At 36.3% G+C, this 17422-nt stretch overlaps 3 protein-coding genes across 12 annotated transcripts; 2 read left to right on the forward strand and 1 right to left on the reverse strand.

Moving 5' to 3' along the window:
* Nucleotides 1-945: 945 nt before the first annotated feature.
* Nucleotides 946-3357, forward strand: LOC6577537 (protein FAM92A). 3 transcript variants are annotated; one of them, XM_044009013.1, is made up of 6 exons: nt 946-1276; nt 1332-1491; nt 1549-1689; nt 1742-2221; nt 2278-2487; nt 2549-2793. In XM_044009013.1, the coding sequence occupies exons 1-6, from the start codon at nt 1137-1139 to the stop codon at nt 2630-2632; spliced, it is 1215 nt and encodes a 404-aa protein (XP_043864948.1). In that variant the 5' UTR covers nt 946-1136; the 3' UTR covers nt 2633-2793. The 3 variants fall into 3 exon arrangements, with proteins under 3 accessions (XP_043864948.1, XP_002003502.1, XP_015021217.1); XM_002003466.4 differs by lacking the exon at nt 2549-2793 and adding an exon at nt 3129-3357 and having other exon boundaries at nt 948-1276; XM_015165731.3 differs by having other exon boundaries at nt 948-1276; nt 2278-2592.
* LOC6577538 (heat shock factor-binding protein 1) lies at nt 3273-4211 on the reverse strand. Its single transcript, XM_002003467.4, has 2 exons — nt 3938-4211; nt 3273-3788 (listed from the first exon to the last, which is right to left on the reverse strand). Exons 1-2 carry the CDS (start codon nt 4034-4036, stop codon nt 3627-3629), a joined length of 261 nt encoding a protein of 86 aa, XP_002003503.1. The 5' UTR covers nt 4037-4211; the 3' UTR covers nt 3273-3626.
* A 965-nt stretch (nt 4212-5176) lies between these two features.
* On the forward strand, nt 5177-16610 carry LOC6577539 (ATP-binding cassette sub-family G member 4). 8 transcript variants are annotated; one of them, XM_015165734.3, is made up of 8 exons: nt 5177-5317; nt 6914-7758; nt 13397-13514; nt 13585-13920; nt 13990-14228; nt 14552-14695; nt 14772-15287; nt 15404-16610. In XM_015165734.3, the coding sequence occupies exons 2-8, from the start codon at nt 7221-7223 to the stop codon at nt 16003-16005; spliced, it is 2493 nt and encodes an 830-aa protein (XP_015021220.1). In that variant the 5' UTR covers nt 5177-5317; nt 6914-7220; the 3' UTR covers nt 16006-16610. The 8 variants fall into 8 exon arrangements, with proteins under 8 accessions (XP_015021220.1, XP_015021219.1, XP_043864944.1 ...); XM_015165733.3 differs by having other exon boundaries at nt 7003-7758; XM_044009009.1 differs by having other exon boundaries at nt 7008-7758.
* Nucleotides 16611-17422: the final 812 nt, after the last annotated feature.

Genomic DNA, 17422 nt, shown 5'->3' on the forward strand with positions numbered 1-17422 from the left:
TAAGCAACATACCCTTTATCGTTGGCAACATAGGGCATAACAAAAGACCAGCTTTTACGCTCTCGGCTCAGTCCAACTGTTTTATTCTTGTCGTATTGTGTCGCACAGATTGGGATCACAAATCGCGGACTCTTCACATTTTATTCTTGTCACACGCACACACACACACACATGTATATATGAGTACTCTCCCCAACCGGATTCACAGTTTAACTGCACATTTTACTGTGCTTTATTTTGTACCGGTTCGAGAATGCATTGCCTTAAGTGCGAAAAGCATTTCAATTCATAAAATTAATTACGATTACGATGTTTGGTGGGGAATTTTGACAAGTTGTTGCAGCAACATTCTTGCGGTTGCAGATGCTTATATTCCAAAATAAACGTGCCTCAAGGTCGGTATTCAGCTGATCAGACTGATCAGCTGATCATCCCGTTTTAATTAAATTTCGCAACTTCTGCACTATCGCGTTATCGTTCTCTTTCCATTTTTCCTTCATTCTATTTCATTCTCTTAAAAAATTCTAATTGCGAAGATGTCATGAATCGTATTTATAAATATAGCAACTTTTCCATAGCTGTTGCGATCGCCCACGCACACATTGTCATGAGCGCCACATGCTCTTGACCTTGACACTGTTAGTATTGATGTTATATTTACAGAGAATATTTAAAAAACAGGCATAAACCTCGCAATGTATTTCATTTGGGACGTTACAATTGAGACGCCCTCTACAGTGAAGGGTAATATATATAAGTGGCGCCATCTCTTGGCGCTTAACTAACACTACAGTCTCACATACGATATTACAGAAACATAATATCGATTGCAGCTAAGTCGATATATAAATTTGTCAAATGGCGGTAAATTTGAACTGAATAATGGAAGAGTTGTCTTACATAGCCCAAATTATATATACAGATATAAATAGCTATGAGATTTATTTTATTTACGTAACTATTCAATTTAATTTCAATTATTTTATCAAAGCAAAATTTGTCGTTTGACACATTCAGCGATATATTGTAAAATTAAAGCAACCCTGCGTTGTCCTGGTAACAGTTTCGTTTTGATTTTGTGTGTTTGCCTTATTTAAGATTTCATTTGTTTATAAAAGATAAGAAAAGAATTCAACATGTTTCGTCGCGGCAAATTTTCCTTTCTGACCAGCAAAGATGATCGCATTAAAATCATCAACGAACGCATAAATTTGACAGAACGCCATTTAATGGAAATGTGTTCAGCTTTTTCGATGCTAACACGAAAAATGGCTAAGTAAGAAATGTATATACTAATATAAATATCTGTGATATATACGAATATTTGATAGATATCGCGATGCACACGATGAGCTGGCTAAGCACATTAAGAACTATGCAGATGAGGAGGAAATCAATGAGAGTTTATGCAATGGACTTAAGAGCTTCACCAACGCGTTGACCATAACTGGGGATTATATGGACATCAATGTGAAGAGGTTGGAGCTGAAGGTAAGGGTAATTAAATAAGTGTAATAGAACAAAAATAAATATATTTATATACCCCAGATAGTCAACGAGCTGGCTCACTTTGAACAGCTGTGCAAATCCACTAGGGACAATCTGCGTCTCGCTGTCATTGCAAGAGACAAGGAGGTACTCAGCCAGCGTCAAATGCTGGAGCTGAAGTCAAAATTTGCAGCAAACAATGTAAGATAGTAACAGATTTACCTTACTCCAATATTATAACAAGATCCTTTAGACCGCCGCTGATTCCGAGCTTTTCAAGACCAAATTGGAGGTTCAACGCACAAACAAGGACATCGACGAGATCATCAGCGGATTTGAGCAGCGCAAGCTGCGGGATGTGAAGCAAGTGCTGAGCGACTTTATATTGATAGCCATGAAACAGCACACCAAGGCGCTGGAGGTGCTCAGCGCCAGCTACTATGATGTGTGCAACATCGATGAGCGCGACGATTTCCTGCAATTTCAAAAGTTAATGAAATCGAAAGAGGAACCCGCTGTCAGTCGCAAATCTTCGCTGAAGAAAGGTTTGCGCTCCCAATCTATGGACAGCTTGGATCACAATCATCTGAGTCCACTCAAAAGACAGCAGAAGCTATCGAAGAGTACAAAGAATTTAACTGGAGCTGGAATACCACGAGCTGGCAAACAGGAGCAGAGCGAAGAGGATGACAGCGAGCTGGATGAGGAGGATGACGATGAGGAAGAAGAAGAGGTGAGGTGTACTCAATAAACAGCAATAGTAAATAATAATATATTGTCACCATCTAGGAGAGCGAACAAAGCGCCGAGGAGGAGGATGAAGAGGAAGAGGCCTCCGGCAGCGTTTCAGACGACGAGGGCGAACAGGGAATGCCTCACGAGAATGTCTTTGGCGCCAAGGCCAGAAACAAGGAATCAGCCAGTTCAACAGCAACTCCATTGAAGCCAGTGGTGCGACAGCCAGTCAAACATCCTTTTAAGGCCGTGGCAGCCACGCATGTAAGATTGCAAAAGCAATTCCATGTGCCACACAACTAAAAACCTAGAATTTCGAAACTAGAACTCATTTGCATATAGCTCGCCCTCGCTTGACTCCCAGACTACCACGCTACGCCTCTCATTATTTATCCCAAATAAACAATAATAATCGAACGAGGGCAGCCATACATGTTCCATACATCTTCGGGTAGCCGAAGTTGAAATACGCTTGCAGAAGAATATTTGAGAAAGAGCCTATTATTGTATATTGATATGTTAAACCTCTAGTATACTTTAAAGAAGACAATAGATGTCCCATAGAAGATATATTGATATAGTCGATCTCATTAAAACTTCTCTTATTTGTTACGTAGTCAGTACAGATCATTATAGACTATCAAAGGACTGCCATAAAATGATATATAAAATTCATCTACAGATCCAAGATAATCCATCCAACCTCTTCATAAATGCTTGGGGTTTCGGCGTAATCTCCCTATAAATCTGACATATTGCATATACAAGTTGAACTATCCTTCTGCAAGGCTATATCAATAATAATGATGTATATCTAATCAGGTGGAACCTTCTGCACCTTCTTTTCTTTTTCCTCCTCCCGCCTGCCTCTCTCAACTTCTCCTCGTCCACTTATCCCGTTTCAGGTGGCATTCCGTAAACAGCGCACAGAACGAGACGCTGGCATAGCAACTGAGGGTGGAGGTGGCGGACGTCGCTTGGTGACGGTTGTTGAATCGAAGCGTGCTTAAGATCTAAACAGTTTGACATGCATTGATGGGGTTTTCCCGTTTTTAGTGTGTACAATTCTTGATTTTTAATTATAATAAAAAACGTGTATCGGCAAAAATTTCAAATTATTGCCTAACAATGAAACTTTCCAAAATGCACTTAACTTAAATTTTGACATTAACTTAAAACTATGCAAAAAATAGGAAATGAGCAAAATGTGGCTTGGATACATTTGGGGAGCAATTGCATGGGTGTGAATGAATGTGAGATTTTGGAATTGTTACAAAAGTGTGAGAGTAAATGTGTACGTGTGTATATGTAGTATGTTGTGTAGATGTTCGATGTATATGTGATTGTGGTGCTGCATGCCTTAAATGTGGGCGTGGCACTGGGCACTGATATCTTGGATTCACTCATTTCTCCGGTGCCGCTCCCTCGACACCCGCCTGATTCATCAGATCCGCAATGCTCTTTTCCAGATCATCGATCCGATTGCCCATGTCATCGATACGTGTGATTATTTGATCTGACATCGTTTGAAATTTGTCTTGCACATTCTGCAACAGATTTTGTACCTAAGATAGATAAGAGGTACACAGCATGGGAAAGAAAGAGTGTGAGTGTTGAGAGGAAGGGGGAGCGTGAAAAGTGGGAGTAGGTAGTTGAATCGTTTTGTTTGTTGTATTTACTGTTAAGTGTCTCTTATTTCATTCGCATTACTCACGTAAATTGTTAGCTCCTGCATATTCTTTGGATCCGCATTGCTGTTCAGTGAGTAGTTCTGATCCAGATCGCTGTCTATCTCATTGCGCAAATCAGTCATATTATGGCTTTGTTGTTATTATTTTTAAAAAAGTACAAAAATTTTTGGTTTTCGCTCTTTGTTAGCCGTTTTCCTCTTTTCCTTGCTTCTGTTTGCGTCGGCGGCTGCGGCTATATAGAAAAACTTTTAGCAATTTGCCAGAGCACAGCTGTAGCGCGATAGTAGTTCTTTAGAGATAACACCGCGTCGTGTATCGATACTGATATCGGTGGGTTTTGCAGTTGATGCACAATTCTAGTTTATGTAACCGAACCGCATACAAAAATGTTCCGTAGGCTTATTATAACTTATTTTATATTTGTTTAATTGTATATTTATTTATTTTTTTATTTATAACTTATCTGGGAACTATTTTTATTTACGATATTCGAAATTGATTGTCAAGTTAACAGATTTTCCAAAACTGTTAATCATCAGTGTGACCGCAGTGTGTGTGGCGCATGGCAATAGTATTTCGATAATTAACTGCTTGTCTTTTAAAATATGAAGCTTAAAATTTATAAATTTGAATACAAATAATATAATATATGGGATATGAAGTAAAACTTTGTTTAATGTCATCATATTTACATTCATTAAATAAGATATACAAAATATTGCCAGAGTTGGGTCCTTTTACTGAACAGCTGATATTTGTTTGTTTGCTGTTATGTTTTTAATTCGAATTCATGCAATTTTACATACACTCTCTCGCTCCGACTAACTCTCATAACTGGTCAAACTCGTTTTTCGTACTCTATTTTGCTGCCACAGCAAGTACAGGGAATGAGACAAAGGAGTTCAGTTCAACAGTTCCTACCACAAAAGATTCAGCACTTAAGCGCCGAATGAAAAACTAATGCGTTGTACACAAAAAAAGAAAAAGACAACAACAACAGCAACCAAAACAATAAATGCACGGAACGCTGGCTGAAAAAACACCCCCCGCTAGGGCAACGAATATAAATTCATAAATAAAACCAGTGGCGTTGTCCGTTAGGCTTGGAGAAGGGTCGCAAACAGCTGATAAGCGCATTAGGCGCGTCACTGTCAAGCAGCAGTGAGAGAGACAGACAGGGTGAGAGAGAGCGCACGAGAGCTAAGCAGGGCAGCAGAGAGCGCAAGCAAGTGTGAGATAATGGCCAGCACAAGCAGAATATAATTTACAGTATTTCGTTGATGAAAACAGTCTGTGCCATGTTAACGGTCGCTGAGGATCGTTCGTCGCCTGTTGAATACTATTAAAAAATCTAACGAGTATATACAAAAGGCGATAATTATAAGTGAAACGTTGAAATTCGAGTAAATAGTTCATCATAAGAATTATGTATTAAAAAATAATGCAGTTTGTGTGTGCGGGTGTTAATGTCCAATAAGAGGCCACGGCCTGGGTGCATGTGCATACATGTATGTATGCATGCATGTGTGTGTGCATTTGTGTATCTGTGTGCATGTGTTGGTGTCATATCAGCAGCGATTGTGTTACAACAACAGCAACAACATTAACAACGATGTTACTCTAATCAGTAACTTTTGACCAATCAATCGAGAATAATATTTTGTGGTTTACATTGACGTTCAGTGCAACAATTTTTATTAAAACCTGCGATAAGCCGCAAAAGAGCCCAAGCAACACGTTCACATTTAACACAATATCAGGCGCTAGTTCTAATAAGAACTAGTTTGTGCGTACGAGTGTGTATGTTGCGGTAGTGTTGCCAATTGAATTATAGGCCGAAAAATAAAACAGGAAGACTCACCAACACAAACGCACTCACGCACACGCACACACGAATACATATATAAATTAATATATGTGGTAATCAGCTGGCTTTTTTTGGCGCTCAGCAGTGCGAAAAAAAAAAAAAACGAGAGCGAAAGTGTGTGTAAAGCGTAACAAACAAAGTTAAAATAAAGATGCAGCAATTAACAGTAATTAAAACTAAAACGAGAAGCGCGGTAACAAGAAAGAATAAAAAGAAAAGGAATAAAAATTGTATATACTTTTAATATATTATATGTAATGTTGTGTGCCCCTGTTAACAAAGGCAGAAGACGCGCAAAATAAAATACTTACTATATACATATATATTATATATACATATTTAACTGCATGCATGTACAAACAAACACACACACACAAACTCTCGTACAAATAAATATTCATTTGCCTGCCTCAAATGCATTTGCATGAGCTAAGCGCTGAGCGCGTTTGTTTACAAAAAGCATCAGTGAGCAACAGATAAAAAAAGAGAGAGAGAGAGAGCGAGAGAGTGAAGGAGATTTAAGTAGACTTTGCACTAATTAGATTTTGTTACTTAGCACACTAAATAGGATTGAAGTTAAGTAGGCGCTGTAAGAGCGAACATTCAATTAAAAACAAAGTAGAAAGAGTTCGCGAGCATCTGTCAACACGTGTAAGACAAAGACACCATCACTAATAACAGCAGCAAACAGCCAGCAGCTGTCAATGAAATCGAAAAATTTTCAAACAATAACAACCATTAACCGTTTATGCGCTGTATGTGTGCTATTTTTGCTCGCATGCTTTGTGGCAAGTTCTGATTAGCAACAGTGCATCAGAACATCTCCCGCTCCCGCGAGCAATCAGCTAAAAAGCTAATGAACTCTCACACCCACTCACATACACACGCACGTAAACATATGTACATACGCACAGTACGGCGCAACTTTTAAGAGCGTGTCGCTCATTCCGTTTTCTTCATATGTATGTATGTATATGCATGTATGTAGACAAAAGAGGAAAAAAAGCAACAAATAAACAGGCAGAACTCATCAACGCGTTTAGCAAACATTCGAGCTGTGTTTATTACTATTTTTTCGGCCTAAAAATTTTATTTATGCAAATTTTGTTCTCTCTTGGTCGAACCTCTGTAGGCACGATCTTCAAGCGAGAAAGAGACAGCAACACAGCGAAAGGGATTAGAAGCGAATGCTCAGGGAATTAGAATTTATTTAAACACAAGTTTAGACGTGCTTTCGACGCGGCGTGTGCTAAAGACAAGGCAAATGAGCTAGTAATATTTTAAAGTAAAAAGTCATTTGATGAATAAAGCGAACAGATCAAAGGTCGAGGAACAAAAAAAAAAAACAAAAAAACACACACAAAACCAACAACTACAACAGCAAAACAAGCAACTAGAACAACAACAACAAAATCAACAACTGCACGAATTTTATCAACATGTCCAGCTGGAGTTTGGCCAGTGCCGTTTCGACAACGGTCACGGGCAGTGGTGCCGGTGACGTCATCAGGCTAAATAAATTAAAAGCCGCCTCCGACATAGACATCGCAACAGCGACTGATAGCAAACAGCAGCAAAGATCAGCCCGTCCAACTACACCTGTGCCCGCCAAAAAGTTGACCTCGAAGCGGCCGCCACATTTAACATTGCACATCCCACTGTCAACAACAAAAGCAACAACAACAACAGCAACAACGGCGACGAAAACAACAGAGGCTCACGAAGCACCTCTAGCTGAAGCGGAAAACGTTGCGCTCTCCTGTAGCTCTTCCGTCTATGGCACACCCCTGGGCTCTGCTGCAGTTCTCGCACCAGCCGCCACGCCAGGGAGCCAAAATACAAGCAGCTCCACCAGCCATAGCAGCAACAGCACCGCTAACTCTATTTTCCCCCACGAGCAATACAAGACAATCAAGAAAATCGACATACAATTCGATAATATAAAACATAGTGCAAAATTTGGATTTTTCAGGAGAGGTAAGTCGGAAATATCTATATATATGTGTAAAAAAAAATTTAAAAAAAAAACTCCTATATAAAATGTATTTAGAGAATAAAATATTAAATGAACGACAGTTTTCCGCTTAAAGCCCTTATAGATCTTCTTTAACGTGTGAATTCTTGGGTATTTGTTCCAAAACACCTTTTCATAGATATGTCTATCTTTATTTATTTATCTTTCTTTGTAAAAATACTAATATTTAGCTATGAAACACTGAGTATGAGTATGAGTTTTTATTATCTATAAAGGGCCCTGGGTTTATTTCGTTATCTGTGAGTCGCCATGTATGTAATTCCAAATACAAAATCTTCATCTTTAAAACACCCTGCCTATTATTCAATGTTTGTTTCTCTATTGGATACTTATGAACTATGAAGTGCCTTGTACGTCATTCGATAATCATTATAAATCTATGAATTTAGATAACCCTGTGACACATTTATTATGCTATAAAAGTATTTTATAATCTTCAGCCCCTGAAAGAGTATTCCAATAAAAATGAAAAGCTACTTTCATATGACGTCAGCGAATTGCCAAATCGGCTATTTAACGCTCTAATTCAGTATGCATTTGTGAGACTAACTATAAAATACCTAAAGCTCTGGACTTGAATAAAATAGTCTAAGTATTTTGATGTCTCTGATACACCCTGTAATCGGCCTAATTCCTAAACTGAGGTTTAGTTAAGCTCTAAAATATATATTCTTAACTATATTATTGATTCCAAAAACAATCCAGTCCAAATGGTTATATAAAGTACTTCCACAACACTGCAACATTGTGGTTCATTAAAAGCCTATTAAGCCATATGACTACTGTGTTTTATCAGTTTACAACCTACCATTATGTTTCGATCGCTCTTGTGCCAGTCCACTTCCAGTCACACCCTGATGCATGTTTCGATAAGCAAAACAGCAGACAGACATTGCATGGCATCTAGTAGAAAACATATTTATTTTGCTATATATATATATATATATGTACATGTACTAATATGAATAGTAATTTATGAAAAAAACTACGAAAGCGCAAGAACAGACGTTCAAAAATAGTAACAATAATGATTATGAACCTAGCCACCTTTCACACTTGAACTACTTGCTCTGCCTTTGAGCGTTAAACAATAAAATAGCATGCATAATACATATATCCCTTACTACCAAGATTTTTTTATATTAAACTATGGTCATTTATTTTCATATGTATGTACACTTCGCATTTCCTCTAGTTAATGTATAGAATAATACAAATCAACGAATTACCCTGTGGGCATTTATTTTCTCCTGCTTCAGTGCCCTTTTCATACGTTAAAATAATGTTCTAATATAGTTCGCAACATTTGGTTCAGTTCATTGAATATGTTAATATTCCATTTATGACAAAGAATGAGCACACAAGCACCCTGTGCACCCTAAGCGGGATATTATGTGGTTAATATACCATATCAATTCAAATGTCTCTTTTTTTTTTTTTTTTTTTCTTAATTCTGAATTCTAGCTATGAAAACACTCTAGGACTGTAAACCCTTGGCTTTCCATAAGATTTGAAATTTTTCTTTGGAATAAATGCTTGATATCTGCAATCAGTGCCAGCTCAATCAGTATTATATTAGTCTGGCTACTACAGCTCAATTTGTTATAAGCGATAAACATAATACCCATTGATACACCTGCTATTATTTGTACTACCTATTAGCTAGATTTTGAACTCAAGTATTTGACGGAATTCAAAAGAAAAGAGAATGTGGGGACTTATCTAATCAAATCTTAAATGCTGATAAAGATGAGAAAAGAAAACATATGAAAAACTGAGAAAATATGGAAAACAGATCTAGGCAATATAACTAATTGAGCAAATCAATATTAGGGTCAGGTATAAAGTCAATGGCACATGTGTATTATATAATCAGTTAAATAAATTAAAATAATATAAATATATCTTCTATATATAGTGTATATATATGCTATACACATATATAAATAGAATAGTTATATGATCATTTGACGGGGTTCGATGGGGTCGACATTTACAGTTTTTATGAGTTTTGACGAAACCGATTTGAATATTTACATGTTGTTGTGCTGTTTGTAGACCTTTATATAAGAGATAAGATTTACAATAGTAACGCGCCATATAGATATGAACATATTCATATATACACAAATATATGTCTGTAAGTATGGGTGCATTTGTAAGCGCTGTAATAAATGTGTCTGTCTCTCATCAGGAGACTTGAAGCATGTAGTCTTCACATATATACACTTATATATATGTATATATACAGGTATATCTATGTATTGTTAACCCAATTTATTGTTTGGTAATTAGGGAACCCATTTTGAGTCATTTAACAACAATGTGATAACTGTCTAAACTCCTGATGATAATAAGTTGTGTTATAAAAGATAGATTATATAGATAGCGCTATACCACTCATAAAGCTGACTCATTCGGTTACTCTTTAGTGTCCTGATAGTAAATATGGCACGAGCCAATGTGACCAATTCCCATAACTGCATAATTGCTAATGACTCACAGCACAATTCATTACGACATGGAATTTTAACAAACAAAAAATCGTATACATTTATCTACTTGCTTAACGAATAGAATGCCTGGAAAAATGCAATTAAATATTAATCAGAGAGCAGAGTAAATGCTTAACATAAACTGACAACGAAAGCGAAAACTGATAAATTGTTAACTAAATACAACTGATTAGAAATAAAATAAAAATCATGTAGATATGTATGATATCGATCTTGGTTAGGTGCAAACAATCTGGCGTATGGAATGTGTGGAGTCTCGTAAAACACAGGTTTGCATTGTATATATATTATATAATTTAATATAATATATAATAATATTTTAGTTGGAAAGGCCCGACGCAAAGATACCGTTAATCATGCTAAATATTGAAATTTTAATTTTTTTCAATTTAGTAATAGGATCTGTTAGTTGAAGATACCTTGATCCCTTGGCAGAGCTAACTGTTAGTCATATCACTCTGCGCTTCTGTTGCACATATATAACAAAGAATATATATACTTTGGCACATATGTATATATTACAGACTTACGCATAAATAAATAGGGGCTCTGACTACGTCGCAGTTGACGTTGCGAAGCTTGTGCTTCACTGTAGGAAATTATTAATTAGATGGTGATTAACTTTTGTTCTGATTGGACTTCCTTAATAGAATTTTCAGTTTTCCTTAATAGAGTTTATGTGTCTAGTTGCTAAAGTCTATAGTCCATAAGTCGAAAAAAGTAAATGTCATTACAGAAATCTTAAAAATAAATTAAAAATCTCTAACTGTTATGATATCGATGATCGACAATTTTCGATAATAAGGACATGGATGGATTATCAGATAAAAAATTATTAATCTATACTGCTTTACCATAAGTAAACAAAGTTAAGTTAAAGTAAAGTCAACCTAATCAATAATATTTAATACTTTGGCCACGCCTCCTATCGCCTCTTGCGTACATTTCCACAAAGTTACTGCCTTTTATTATGTATAAATAAAAGTTACTTTAGCATAAATTCTATTCTACTTTTCAATGGATATTCCACAATCAGACATAATAGCTTCTGGCTAGGCAACAAATCTTGAATAATATATGTTTAAAGGTCGCTGGCGCGTTTTAATTGATATCACTTAAGCTCCATTAAATATTATGCATGTTTATTTCTTCTCTTTTCATTCGTTTGATTTTTCTCTGCTATTGTTGTCGCATCGTGTTGAGTGAGTTTTCCTGTTATAGTCATCCTAATGGGGCATTTGACAGCTTCAGTTTCGCACATAAGACAAAACAAATAAAAATACTTATATATAAGCTGCCCTCTCGTATTTGCCCATTAGAGATATATCTTTAGTATTCCAGAAATATAAGTAAATACAACTCGAAATTTGTAATATTTCCAGTTTATTTTAATTAAATTAAGTATTCGCAACGTCGTCTTTATGAGTTCAACCTTTCAACTGCTTTTAAAAATATATTCAAATCATGCAACAATGTTAATTTCGAGCACTCAAACAGATTATATATCAGTATATAAAAGGTGTATAAAGCTATATACAGCTATTTGTAACCTTTTCAATGTTCTTAATACTAATTAAAAAGACATACCTATGTCGTTACCAAGCCATATGTATAGCGATAAGCTGGCTCAGGCCTCATATTGAATGAGTTTCAATAATCTTCATTGTTGGGTTCAGCAGTAGATTAGCTCTTTATATATTTATATATATTATGTATGTACATATATGCCTACCCATACATTATTTGAGTGAGTGCAAGTTTAGACTAGGAAAAAAAAAATGATATCAGATGACAGGCACGAGGCGTAAGACTCGTGTTGTAATCGTCTACCAACCGATACTTTGCAATACAATACAATATAACCATTGCGAATGCAATGTCAATCTCAAGGCCATGTCAGAACATTTTTCCTCTTCCTGCTAAAGAGTTTATAACTGCACTCAGCAGGTGTGTTGGCAAAGACCCCTCGGCCGCTACATCTGGATGGAATAAAAAGTCAACCATCTGTTGTGGCTCTGCTCGTAAAGTCGCGTATCGCGATAAGATTTGATTCGAGTCCCGAACCAAAAGTACTTCTGATAAGACGCTACCAGTGCGAGTCTCTGGCCGATTAGGAATTGCTCACATAGCCAAGTTAATCGATAGATTATCTTCGATACTACTAAGTATCGTCTATGATGTGCAATAAAAAAAAAAAAAAACAACTTTAAACCTTACACAAAGTGAAACCTCCAAATGTCACTAACTACAAATTGTAATAAAAAATAAAAAAAAGAAAACGTTTTCTATATGTTATGACATTATCATTGCAAAGGCGATTAGCGTTCATGGAACGCAGATAATGGGTTCCTCTTATCAGCTGCCAATTGTGACTGGGCACAGTGGTATATCTCTCTCTCTCGCACATATACACACTCGTAACCCTAATTATGTGTAAAATCAACGAATACTCGTCGAACAGCTATTAATTGAGTTATGTCTGAGTAACTGGCATATCTTGAATATTTAATGTACTTTGTACACCCGATGCCTATTGAAAATGTACTCGGATCTATAATAGATACGACCGAATGGCGGGAATAAGCTGAAAAGGGCAGCCATAATAGCCTATATATATATTTATTAATTGGGGAAATAAGCCTTAAAGATAAATGACATAGAAATGCGTAAGCGAGAAAAGGAGAAAATAAAACTTGATGTCCAAGTCGAAGATATATTGTAGAATATTGGTCATCAAATTTTACAGATGTATATAGATAACATTTGTAAAAGCAATTTTCTTATATTTGCTATATCGATCGTTGCCTAAATCAAAATTTAATTTAATTCAATAAAGATCGATTTCCAAGCCATATTTATTGGCATCAATGAAGCATTCTATAGTCTATTGATTATATCATATAATAAAATTATATTTTTATATCTTGATCGTATGATATTAAAATAAATTTGAATATATTATATTTTTCTATCTTATATTATCTATATATTTATTTATATATATTGTAGATCGAATATTACTTAATTAAATTTATTCATTCAATTTCTACCTTTACCATTGCAGAAAACAAAGACATACTGAAGGGCTTATCGGGTTACTTTCGTTCCGGCGAACTGAATGCCATTGCCGGACCTTCGGGTGCGGGCAAGAGCACGCTGTTAAACCTCCTCTCAGGATATACGTAATGTAACCTCGCACCTTAAACCTGTTTCTATTACTAACTTATACACTTTCGTCCACAATACCTGCAGATATGCCGGCTATACGGGTGATTTTCGCATCAATGGCAAACCACGAGACTTGAAGGCGTTCAAGCCAAATGTTGCATTCATCACGCAGGACACGTCGCTGCAGTCTTTCCTGAGCGTTAAGGAGGCCATGCATTTTGCAGCGAACCTGAAGATTGGCACCCACATGTCGACAGCGGCTAAGAAAGAGCGCGTGCTTAGCATCCTCGTGGCCATTGGCATGTACGAGAGCCGAAATACGCACACGGGCAACCTGAGCGGGGGACAACGCAAACGCTTGGCCATTGCCCTGGAGCTGGTCAATAATCCGCCGGTGCTAGTGCTGGATGAGCCCACCTCGTATGTAGACAATCCCATATGGAAAAATAAACAAATTGAAATTCATTTATTCTTATCTGTAACTCTTAGGGGTCTAGACAGCTCAACGTGCAATCAGTTGATAACGCTGCTCAAAAAGCTGGCCGGGGAGGGTCGCAATGTCATCTTCACTATTCATCAGCCCAGCGCCTTAACCTTCTCCATGTTCGATCATCTCTATGCGATCGCCGAGGGTCAGTGCATCTATGCAGGCGGACCACAGAATCTGGTGCCATTTTTAAGTGCTGCCAATCTGCACTGCCCAGAGTCATATAATCCGGTGGATTATTGTAAGTTTGAGTCGGGAATGGCTTGAGATAAATAAATAATAAGATCAATAATTCGAGAGGCTTGTGAATTAGCTGAGATTATGAGTTAGCTATACACTTGGGCAAACTTCCGTTGCTAATCTTAACTTGTTGTTAATTTGTTGTCAAATAAATCGTATGCTGATTATCGTTTATCTTCTCGCTAAGGCTTAGTTCTTTGCTGTTTAAGTGATGTATTGTAAATTTATGAATAATCTCTATATAAGTCGATGCCTAGAGCATTCGATATATGAATACTTATGTGAATATTAATATATTCTTTAAATTCTCTTTATTTCAACAAGTAATGGAAATAGCTACGCATGACTATGATGAGGATGACGAGCAGCAGGTGAGCAGGCTGATAGCACTCATGGATAATGGACGCAACGACGAATATAGACAAAGCAAAACAATGCATGCGGCACAGGTGGCAGCAATTAAAGTTGGTAAGCTATCAAAATTGATAAACAGATCTTAAACAAAATCATCTACTAAAATAAATATATAAATCCTTACTCGCAGAGCAAATGATGTCCTCCGGCCTGCTCACGCCTGTTACATCGCCCATTATGAATACTGGGCCCAATTATAATCGGCAGTCAATCAACTTTAAGCCAATGACGACCATCAATGAGATGACGTCGCGCGTCTGGGATAGTCAAACGATGAACGAGGATGTGGCAGGCAGCAAAAGCGATGCCAATTGCTGTAAGCCGAAGAAAAAGAAAGCAAAGCCGACCATGTCGATGCCCACATTGGATTTGGATCCGGCGCATCTCTGCAAGCGCCAGAATATCTATGCCACGCCCTTCTATCGACAGTTGAACATACTGTTGTTGCGCACCTTTTTGCTGCTCTGGCGGGACAGTTCGTTGACCACAGTGCGTTTCGCCATACACCTGATCATCGGATTGCTAATTGGCTTTCTGTACTATGGCATTGGTAACGATGCCAGCAATTCTCTGAACAATTTTCGTTATGTCTTCTACACCATCATGTTCGTCATGTACTGTGCTTTCTCTGGCATTCTGGTCAAGTGTAAGTTGGCAATTTTATGGCTTCAATAGGCAAGAGTATAACAGAAATACAAATCGTGGAATTATGTTCATTTTTAAATTCATAGTAATAATTTTAATATATTTCTCTACTTGCAGTTCCTCTGGAATTTCCGATTGTTTCGCGTGAGCACTTCAATCGTTGGTATTCGCTGCGTGCCTACTATGTAGCCATCACGCTGGCCGATCTGCCCATACAGATCATCTGCAGCTCCCTTTTTATAGTGCCCACATATCTGATGACACGCCAGCCGCTTGAGCCCTGGCGCTTTGGGATGTTCTTCTTGATTGTGTTTATGACGGCGCTGGTAGCGCAGAGCATTGGACTGACTGTGGGTGCGGCATTGAATTTGAATCTGGGCGCAATACTGGGACCGTTCTTCATCTGTCCATTTCTGGCATTCAGCGGCTTCTTTCTGCAGGAGAAGGATGCGCCGGTCTATTTGCGCTGGTTCTTTGATGTCTCGTTTCTAAAATATAGTCTGGATGGTGCTATGCTGGCCTTATTTGGCTACGATCGGCAGCGTTTGGAGTGCAACGAGATGTACTGTCATCTGTCGCGACCCAAGTACATACTCAAGAATCTGGACATGGAGAATGCCAACTATCAGCTGGCCTTATTCTTTATGCTCGGCCTGCTGATCATGATGCGCATTATAGCCTTCTATATTATGTCCTTCAGACTCAGATTGTTCAGATGATACGCTACTCACATTCCGTTCACAGATGATAGAGTTTGTTTTACATACATACGTGTTTTCTATAAATATTTTATCAGATGTACACACTGTATAGAGTTGAGCAACTGCAAGTATATTTATGATTTCTTATAGCATTTAATTGAATGAACCATGTGCCAAAGAATTGAACAGCGTATAGCATAAGGAGAAATCGTGATATACACATACATACTTATCTTATCTAATTGCAGCAAATAATGTTTGCCCAATGCACAATTCCATACATTTATATAATACGTATATAGATATTTCTTCAATTATATATACAAAACCCCTTAGCCTAGCTCTTGTATTGTTTTACAATCGTATTAATGACCCCCATCATCAACTATTGCTTAGTTTTAAGCGCATGTAAATACATATTTTTATTAAGCTCAGTGTTTTTTTTTTTCGATAAACTTAATTTGTAATAAATATGAAATATTTTGTATTCATAGCTTTTTGAATTTTTTGGTTGACATCCACTGCTCGGAGAGAAAACTTGTAATGCAATCAAAATTTCTTAGAACCTATTAGATGATGACCTTTTATAAAAAAATATGCTATTTTTAACCGTATATATCTAAGAAAAAATAGATTTTTTTTTAAACAAATGTTTATGAAATTTTAAAATTAAAAAATAAAAACAAGCTATTAGCACATATTGTAAAATATTGATCCAAATTTAAGCGTAGCCCACCGTAAAGTAAAAAATTTGTTTTCTAATCGCAAATACATAAATGAAAAGAAAGAAATAATAATAATAATAATTGTTCTTATATGTGCAATATTAAAAAAAAATGTTTAAGTTTAATATAGACAAAAATGCAATAAAATTCGATAAGAATCATTTTAAAAACATAAATATATTTTAATTCTATTACATTGTTTGAATTTTTAGGAATGTTTAAAAATTAATATTTAACTAAAATATAAAATAAAAATGTTTTAAATATATTTAATAAAAAAAAATATTATATATTGGTAAAAAATGTGATTTCTTGAATTTTTTAAGAAGTAATAAATTTATTACTTAGCTAAAATAATAAATGAATTTGCCTTTAGATATATTCAATGAAATGCAATTTTTTCCTGTGCTCATTTGTAAGATCCAAATTTTATTGTATATTTTTTTTTTCTAAAATTAATTTTGTTGAATATATTTATATCATAACAAAAAAATTGTATATAAAAAAATTGTATAACTAAAAAGCAATTCACCACAGCTCACTAGATAATGATAACTAAAATAAATAAGGAAAGTCAAGTAAAGCCGGTTTGCCCCACTGTTCTCATACAGCCAGCCAGCCAACTCAAACATGTTGTGGCATAGCTCAAGTACTGTGATTACTATGTATAAACAGAAACCGGCAATAAATATAAAATAAAACCAAATTGA

This window comes from Drosophila mojavensis, unplaced genomic scaffold (assembly GCF_018153725.1).
Source record: "Drosophila mojavensis isolate 15081-1352.22 unplaced genomic scaffold, ASM1815372v1 contig_36, whole genome shotgun sequence".
NCBI lineage: Eukaryota > Metazoa > Arthropoda > Insecta > Diptera > Drosophilidae > Drosophila > Drosophila mojavensis.

Excerpts from the sequence above, each read along its gene's own strand:
- LOC6577537 (XM_002003466.4), top strand. The coding sequence starts at position 1,137 with ATGTTTCGTCGCGGCAAATTTTCCTTTCTGACCAGCAAAGATGATCGC. Across the intron at positions 1,277-1,331 it reads CTAACACGAAAAATGGCTAA|ATATCGCGATGCACACGATG; the intron begins GTAAGAAATGTA and ends AATATTTGATAG. Across the intron at positions 1,690-1,741 it reads CAAAATTTGCAGCAAACAAT|ACCGCCGCTGATTCCGAGCT; the intron begins GTAAGATAGTAA and ends AAGATCCTTTAG.
- LOC6577538 (XM_002003467.4), bottom strand. The coding sequence starts at position 4,036 with ATGACTGATTTGCGCAATGAGATAGACAGCGATCTGGATCAGAACTAC. Across the intron at positions 3,789-3,937 it reads TGCAGGAGCTAACAATTTAC|GTACAAAATCTGTTGCAGAA; the intron begins GTGAGTAATGCG and ends TATCTATCTTAG.
- LOC6577539 (XM_015165734.3), top strand. The coding sequence starts at position 7,221 with ATGTCCAGCTGGAGTTTGGCCAGTGCCGTTTCGACAACGGTCACGGGC. Across the intron at positions 13,515-13,584 it reads AACCTCCTCTCAGGATATAC|ATATGCCGGCTATACGGGTG; the intron begins GTAATGTAACCT and ends CAATACCTGCAG. Across the intron at positions 13,921-13,989 it reads GTGCTGGATGAGCCCACCTC|GGGTCTAGACAGCTCAACGT; the intron begins GTATGTAGACAA and ends TGTAACTCTTAG.